This window comes from Cupressus sempervirens, chromosome 11 (genome assembly GCF_028749045.1).
Source record: "Cupressus sempervirens isolate cs-2001-9-10 chromosome 11, ASM2874904v1, whole genome shotgun sequence".
Taxonomy (NCBI): Eukaryota; Viridiplantae; Streptophyta; class Pinopsida; order Cupressales; family Cupressaceae; genus Cupressus; species Cupressus sempervirens.
The window spans coordinates 726,515,728-726,524,334 of record NC_143128.1 but is presented as its reverse complement, the minus strand read 5'-3'; the positions used below and the strand labels follow the sequence as shown (position 1 = coordinate 726,524,334).

Below are 8,607 nucleotides of genomic sequence, written 5' to 3'. Positions count from 1 at the left end.
AATTTCAAGCACACGTATTACCTTTCCAGTGACAGACAGCATCAACTAATAACTTTGGTTAACCAAATGATTCTATCTCCCTTTACATAGCATTATGGAAAGCTACAATTTTCTTGAGTAACAGCAATGCGGTAGCTTGCTTGAAAAAATGTATGGAAGATGTCCTGCACAACCTAGCTGTAAGGGCTTCAAAAAATGAATGCTAAATGCAATATTTAAGAAACATGATTACAGTCCTCTGCATAACCCAGAAAATTCTGTGACATCTAGATGTCCCATCACGTATTCCAACTGTAAGCACTTCAATGACAACTGCAATGGCAATACTAATCAATTATGTTTATGCATAACCCAGAAAATGCAGTAAAACATAAATGTCTCGACTCTCAACCACTTGCTAGCAAGAACTGTCTTAGTTTCTCCCAATAGCATGCCTGTAAAATATACTAAAAAGCAACTACTTTCCTGCATCAATCTAAATTTCCCAACTTCCTAGTAGGGAGAAACAGCATCATTTTCTCTTTATGGCATAATATCACAGTTTCTATCCAGGGATTGTCTAAGTTTTGTCCACCTTCCTGCAACCAATGCAGGCATATTATAGTGAGATCTCAGCCACATTATACTCGTGATGATGGTACATGCGAAACGCAACCTAGTATTCAATGTCATATAATACTGTCTCAAAAAAAATTTCAACAAGCCAACAAGTCAACTTACTGCTTGAGAAAAACCAAGAACCCAACAAAAACTTTGAAAACCAAAAGGCATAAAAAAATTATTTCAACAAAACAAAATTTGAAATATGCATACATGATCTGCCCTGGATCATTTATACCAACGATTTAATCTGAAATTTGTAACTCTCTCAAAGTCTCGACAAAGTTTAACCCAATACAAGACAAATTTTACCTCCTCTATTCACATTTTAGCCCACATCATCCATAACTTAGCACGCATCATTCATAACTTCCAGAAACTATTCCGCAAATTATTTGCCAATTGTTGCGGCCACAGTGAGGGAATTTCTTTGAGGCTTAAGTCATCCAAAGAATTGCTTGGTGTTCAATAATAACCCAAAACTTGCTACTGAATTCAAAGAATGGCCTTCTCTTGAAAACCAATAGGATTCCTAATTCCACAAAATACTAAACCATTTCACTGTAAAGAATCAAGATTAATCTATCCCTTGTCTGAAGAAAGAAGGCATAAAAATCACGAACAGCCGGACAGATCAAAAACCTTAATACTTGCAAAATTCATCAGGATTATATCTAGATTCTAAAATCCATTGCTCATAATTAAATTAATAAATTTGATCACAGATGAAATTTGGAACATTGCAAATCAGTTAAATGACAAAAAATTCAGTAGAAATAAGTTAATAACAATGTTATTTCTTAGCCAATAGTGGCATGTTGTGATGGCTAAGTTGTTGAGTTGTTATCCTTGCCATCAAGGTTCAAATCTAATGGGGATGAGGTCCCCCATTTGTGGCCTCACTGGTTCATAGCTCCAGGTCAAAGCATTTACCCCTCTTAAAATTGAAAAAAAAACGATGTTATTTCTTCCTTCACAGCTCAACATGAAAAGTTACTGTACAAAAAAGATCATAAGAAAAAGCAAGTTATGCATATCCTAAATTAAAAATACTGTGATTGTGTATTTTAAGAGTGCAGAATTGTACGTCATGTTGCAACAAAGTTTGAATACAGAATACCATGTGCTATGTTTACCATTCACAATAAAACATGTGAGAGGTGTGTACAGGTCTAACCAATACTTTTATCCAGCGCTCAAACCCACATTAATCCAAAAAAATATGATGCATTTCATAAGCAAAACCATCTCCATTGAAAACTTGTTTGTGGTATGGGCATCCAACCCATACTAGCTTTGTACATTAGTTCTGAAAATGAAATCACCAGTCAAAAGTGTACATTAGCTATGTAAATGTATCACCAGTCAAAACTCTCCACCTTTTCTGTCACTTTGTGCTGGCATATAATGAATGTAAGAAACATTTTCCATAGATCCAGGCTGGTTGTTGACTTTAGGCATGCATGGAAAACATATTTGTCAAAGGTAATTTCAGTTGTAAACATATCTACTGCCAAGTCACTACAACTGAAACCTAATTTTTCCAGATGAGATTTGATGCAACTGTGTATGATACAATTCACATTTACCATTCTTATGAACGAAAATCTACAGAAATTGGTTATGATGCATTTCCTGATTTGGCAAAGTGAAAGTTCAACTGCAAACTGTTTTCAGTCGTTTTGCAGCTTGTACAAATCCAGTTATCACCTGCAACTCATCCAATTGCTTTAGAAAAGCAAAACAATAATATCAGAAATGAGTCAGAAAAATTCAACAAAATATGTATTAAAAAAAACATTTCACAAAATATCAATGTCATCAGTTCATATTTCCTACACCAGTCAGCATTTATATGCCAAGGATAATTTATAAACCTTAAAAACATACTTTGACTAAAAAAAATGGCTCAAATAAGTAAAAAGTTTTAATTTAGTTATCCTGTTAATCTTGTGAAGCATATCAAGATTTCAAGGCAATGTGCTTCCAGTGAAAAACCTAGAGAGACTTAGTGACTGCCATAGAAGATGGGGAAATGGTAAACATCAGCAACATCGCAAAGCTGCTCCAATGGACAGGAAATCTGTTTGGCTTTCATCACTGAAAAGCAGACCAGCAGAGATGCAAAGCCAGCACCACTCAAGTTGTAGCTATTGAAGCTTAAACAATCCCTAAGTTTTTCTTCTTTCAGACTTATTTTACCAGCAACTCATTTCTAAACACACAGAAATTAAATTATTTTTCACCAACCTATAGGATAATGTACACCTCAACAATGTACAATAGATTTGGGATGAGCTTCTAATGCTCGAGCCATTCCCTGGCCAGGAGAATAACATCTATACAGCATGCCATATGTACTTTATACCAAAACAATGATAAATTTAAATTTAAATACTTGTGTGTTGAATTTAACAGGTTGATTATTGTTTTAGTAAAGTGCATCCAGTTTGCTGGATAGAAAATGACAGACAGGAGATCAACCATTCCCAGTTTTGTGGAACTGTGAGGCTGGCCCCGCTGAAAAATCTGTTGGTAACTTAGAGCAGTCCCTTTATTCAGGTTCTATAGCGTATTTCTCAAGCAAGCATATTAACATGCATGAATGACTTAAAGCAGTCAAGAATCAATGGAACTGGATTCTGGAAAAACAAATCTAGATAGAAGAAAGCAGAAAGGAATCTAAATAGGAAAAAGATAGAAATCTACAAAATGCTTTGCTGCCTATAGCTTCTAAAAATCAAAGAAACTAAGTTTACATGTTAAAATATAATATAAGGGGGGCAAGGCAAAACAATTCAAGGCATAGAATTTAAAATAAAATATAAAACTATAAACATAATATAGGCCTAACTGGTGCACAAATGTGGCATACAGTCTACAGGCTAGAATACTTCGCATTATTTGATGCTTATGTAATTTTCTTAACTATCAGCAGTTGCACTACATTCTTATAGTTTCAATATCTTCTTTCATCCTCTTTTTATTTAATTTACCATTTTATAGATAGAGCACAGTTGCTGGATTGTGTGACAAGAATTGATGAACAAACCAAAATGCAAGCATACAAGCGTGCATGTGAACTTAATGGTGCCAATAAATGATACGATTCTATCTTAGAGTGTGATATATCTAATATTAAATAAATCATTCAAGATAATTGCTATGCTCTTTATTTGCCAGTGGTGGTTACCCAGAGAACAGCTACAGAAACTTATCTGCAACTTAATAAAATATTGCATTCCAAGGAAAAGATCAATCAGACAAAGCAAACCAGACATAAGCAATAGCTCTCCTTTTAAACTATTGACTTATGAAGCAGAAACCCTCAACTTTAGGAGATGAATTTTTCACATGTCAAAGGGAATAATAGTAGGATATAATTTTCAAAACAAAAGAAGGGGTGGTCTTTGGCATGAATCCTGAAGATTAAAAACAACCAAAAAGGGAAAAAGGAAAAAGCAATAGGCCAGACCACATTATCTGAGAAATAAAAATCTTTAGCCTCCGAGAGGAGCATAAACTACATTTGACTGAACTGCAGATAAGGTGTACGAGAATGAAGTGCAGTCTTTAGACTTCAAAAATTACACAAGCTACATTTTACTGGGGAGCAGATAAGATGCCCAAGCATAAAGGACGACCATCAAAATGCCACTGTAAAGCTTTCATTCTTCCCCAAACGTCGCAAATTGCTTGATTTGGTAACATAAAAAATACGTCTTGCAATCAGGATTAAGCAAAGCATATTGGATAAAGAATTGACACTACAAATCAGCAATAAAAGAAATTTTTTATCATATTAGTATTCTACTTTCTACTTCAACTAGTTTTGAAAAGAATGGGAGATGATTACCTGTGAAATGAAATGCCTTTCAACAGCACCAACTAATTGATCCTTGGAAGGGTTAGGTCCAACTTCAACCTATTTGAGAAACATTAAAGAAAGAGGATGTGAGACATTAAGTGTAAAGCAACATCAAAAACAAAGAATGGATAAAAGTGACTGCATTTTTACTTACAAGATTAAAATGCCTCCAATACCTCCACAAAGCTGATGTTTCCAATTTGCTCAAATCCACCTTCTGGGTCATGCATCATTTAAAACACATAAATAGAATAAAAACGGGAATTTCATCCATTGTTCTTGCGTCCTTGAAATTCAATTTCTAGATGTACCAAAATCATCAAGATGCACACCTGAAATGCAATTCCTAGATATGATGATAAAATTAAGAATATTGAGATCAATGGAAACATTTACATTGTGGGTGTTGCTGCCAAATTTGAACCACATTGGATATGATCAATTTCATCATTCTAAGACTAAATCTAATGCCTATCACGCAACCCATAATCATTAAACTAAATTAACGAAAGAATCAAAATCAGGGTTTATACCAGCATTCCATGGGAATGAAAGTTTGATCCGGAGGATTGCAATTGAGCTGAATTAGAATGATTCCTACCACTTGACCCTCCTAAGACACGAGACCTCGATTTGGGCTTGTAAGTCTTGTGTAAATCATCACAACCTGCCCTCCAAAAAAATTAAAGATCAATACAATCAGAGGAAGTAACATGAGAAATCCGTTCCCGCAATGCTGAAACTTCACAAAAACTCAAAATGGGTATAATAGAAATCACCTAAATCCATGCTATTATTATTGGATGATGGGTGTTCACAATCATTCTCGCCATCCTCTTCTTGGCCAGTGGGAAGTTCAATCACACTCAGAGCATTCCGCTGCAACTTAACCTCTGACCCATTTGTAAGCACCTAAAAATATGATAGCCCTAAGATCAGGTAACCATTGCATGTCTGAAATGGGTTCCAATGTAATCAAAACTATGTAAACTATGTTTCTCCATTAAAAAACAAGAAAAGAAAACTACCAGCCAATGCCATCCAAATCCAACTGCTTTCTTGACCACGCCATGAAGGCCAAGAAGATCACGGTTTGTTCTATTGTTTCCTGTGACAACAACTTTTGTATTCTTAGGAAGCACAGACAACTCTAAATCTTCCTCTTCCCCATCACCACACAATGGAGAGAGGATGCACCCCTCAACCTGCATTTACCTCCAACTCAGATTATCAATACTAACAAGATTCTTCAACAGCAATCCTGCTCAAGAAGAAAAAAAAGCACCCCTCTCCTCCCTCTCCTCCCTCCCCTCCTCCCTCCTGTCAATGACAAGAATAATCTCATCTACAATACATTACGACAGCATTTACAAAAGCCCTTCTCTTGTTCACTAAATGCCAACACCCACACACAAGAAATTTCTCTCTTTTTTAATTTATATTAACACACCACCTAATCTCTGAAAGCGATGGAATAATTAGATAAGTCCAGTCCTAACATGACAAGTGGGAAGTACTGTGCACATGTGGTTTGAACCCTAAATTTTGTATCGATGATGATTAACCTCCACTAAATGTGAGTGCATGTTTAATTCTTTCTATCTTTTGGGAGGGGTAAAAACTTGAAATTTTTTTCGGATGCTCACGTCACAACAGAAGAAGTTGGAGTGTATTTCTGCATACTCACAACTGGACCCCATTTTTTATTTATTTGCTGGATTATGTGTGTGATTTGTGTGGGAGGGATCCTCCTCTATCTTCATTACATGAATGACATGGAGCTTTCTTTTGGAGTTTGATCACGCACTTGGTGTATGCCAACTATGTCACTTTTAAGATTTAAATTTGTTTTGATTGATGACTCCATATGGGAAATCTTGGAGTAATAGTTCAAAACTAGTTGGAGGAAAAGAAAGAGATAAACATGAGTGTAAAGCCATGCACATGGGCCCCAACACTTGACTTAAATGAGGATTGGCATATTTATTTTTTAAATGATGGTTATCGTGTTAAACCTACTCCCCTCTTTCTCACCCCGGAAGCATTTCAAAGTCCATTGAAATCTGAACCTTTGGTATTTCACATGGGCAAGTGGCATTAGATAAGTTAATCTTACAAACCTGGTGCTAAGAATTAAGTTGGATTCTACAAATTTGGTATTAGTATTATGTTATGAATTTATGGAATGTTTAAGGCTTAGAGTTGGGGTTTAATTTTTATTTTATTTTTAGTGTGATTCATCATGGTCTGATACATGAGGATTCTATTGAATTAACCCCTAGCCTAGTCTTATTCAGGTTCAATTGAAATAAATGTTTTAATCTTATTTGTTTAGATTATGGATAGACTTCTTATAAATTGTCGTGCATAGGATAAACTAGACCTCTTGACATGAGCAGAGATTGAAACTCAGTGATCTCATGTCTATTGTCAAGCCAATCCCACCCTAGAATAAATGTTATAATTGAGATTTATATAAATAACGTAATTGGGATTGATCTTATGGTTGAAATATACAAATCAAAAAATATGAACAATACATAAATAACATAAATGCATGTATATTTAATTTTAAAATTGATGTCAAAAAAAAGGACTTATAGATTCAATCTTTAATGGTTATTTATATCGTTAATTTGTAGATTTAATTGTGTATTGTTGTTAAGTGTAAAAGTAATCTATGATTATATGAACTAGTTGATGTGTAGATTTATCTTTGAAAATACTCTTGTATCCAAAAAAAAATGATGACCAAATCAACACTTCCAATTCTAATTGAAATCAAAGAGCTCGTAGAGTGCTTCCTTTCTACTATCAAAGTCAAATCTAAAATTTGAAGGAAGAAATGACATACATAATTACTTAATAAGAACATTATTGTTGAGAAAATGTCAATTTGTAATTATCATTGCGCTGTCAATAAATTTGTTAAATACAATTATGACAACTTGTAAGATGTTTTTTAGTTGTAGAAATAGAAAGAGTATTTAAAAGAGAAAGTTAAGAATGTTTGGCTATGGTGAGAAGGATCTTTTAAAAGAGATAAAATGACAAGTTGGAAGATGAAGTTTCTTGCTTTTGTGATTCGTGTATAAATGGTTTTAGAAACTATGTGTGGTTTGTGGTTTCTCTCATGTCTCTATGTTTAGTGCTTGAGTTGAAGAAAAATAAGTCAATTAATGAGTTGTTGTAGCATCAAACTTTGTAGTAATTCAAAGAGAGAAGTTGCATTTATGTACTCAGAATGATTTGTAATTATACAATAACAAATGGGAAGTGATACAAAGAGGCAAATCAAGAAATGGGAAGTAATGTAAAGGCTAGAAGATCTATGTGTTGGAATTCTTTAGAATAACTGAGAGGGGAGTGAATCAGTTATCCAAGGTCCAAATGTACAAATAAAACTTTTCAATGCTTAGTAGACCCATATCCATAAAACCTTATCATGCATGCATCCATTATATCATATAGTACTTAAACTTTGTAGGTTATTGTCCTAGGTCAAAACAACTTTGCATAAATGTAAACATGAAACATAACAGATTCAATAACACATTTGACACAAGGATTTTACATGGAAACCCAATTTGGGAAAAACCACCAATAACATGCTACTGATTCTCACTCTTCTGAAGTGATGCCCTGTGAAAGGCCAACCTTGTTAAAGGTTACAATACACATTGTTAAATGTCACTCGGTTAAAGGATTTCAATCACCCTATTAAAAGTGAGCCTTGTTAGAGGACTTTAGACCATTCCATTAGAATGTCACCTGGTATAAGGATTTACAAATGACTATTAGGTCAACCTTAATTCAAAGGATTTACCCTAGACTGATACGATGATTAGAAAGTATCAGTAAGGTTTGATCTGATAACAAATTACAACTCACTTGTAGATTACAAATCTTTGTTTCAGTCCTCCATTCTGCATGGCATTCACATACTTCAGCTCTGATAACTTGTTCACTCTTCAAGCATTTATACTCGTAAGCCTTCTTGCTTTGCATGCCAAATGCAATCACTTTTTTTTGGCCACTAATGAAGTGATACCCTAGACTCCTTGTCTTCATTAGGTTCTCGCACATGAAACCTTTGCTTCTGACCAGTTATCTCTATAAATAGAGAATTAAGATATTTT

General features: G+C 34.4%; 1 protein-coding gene across 1 annotated transcript; it reads right to left on the bottom strand.

Annotated features, from left to right (window-relative positions):
* Positions 1 to 1,807: 1,807 nt before the first annotated feature.
* LOC149531701 (uncharacterized) lies at positions 1,808 to 5,811 on the bottom strand. The gene is made up of 6 exons (XM_089811621.1): positions 5,497 to 5,811; positions 5,248 to 5,380; positions 5,002 to 5,135; positions 4,623 to 4,685; positions 4,457 to 4,525; positions 1,808 to 2,328 (listed from the first exon to the last, which is right to left on the bottom strand). Exons 1-6 carry the CDS (start codon positions 5,677 to 5,679, stop codon positions 2,257 to 2,259), a joined length of 654 nt encoding a protein of 217 aa, XP_089667747.1. The 5' UTR covers positions 5,680 to 5,811; the 3' UTR covers positions 1,808 to 2,256.
* Positions 5,812 to 8,607: the final 2,796 nt, after the last annotated feature.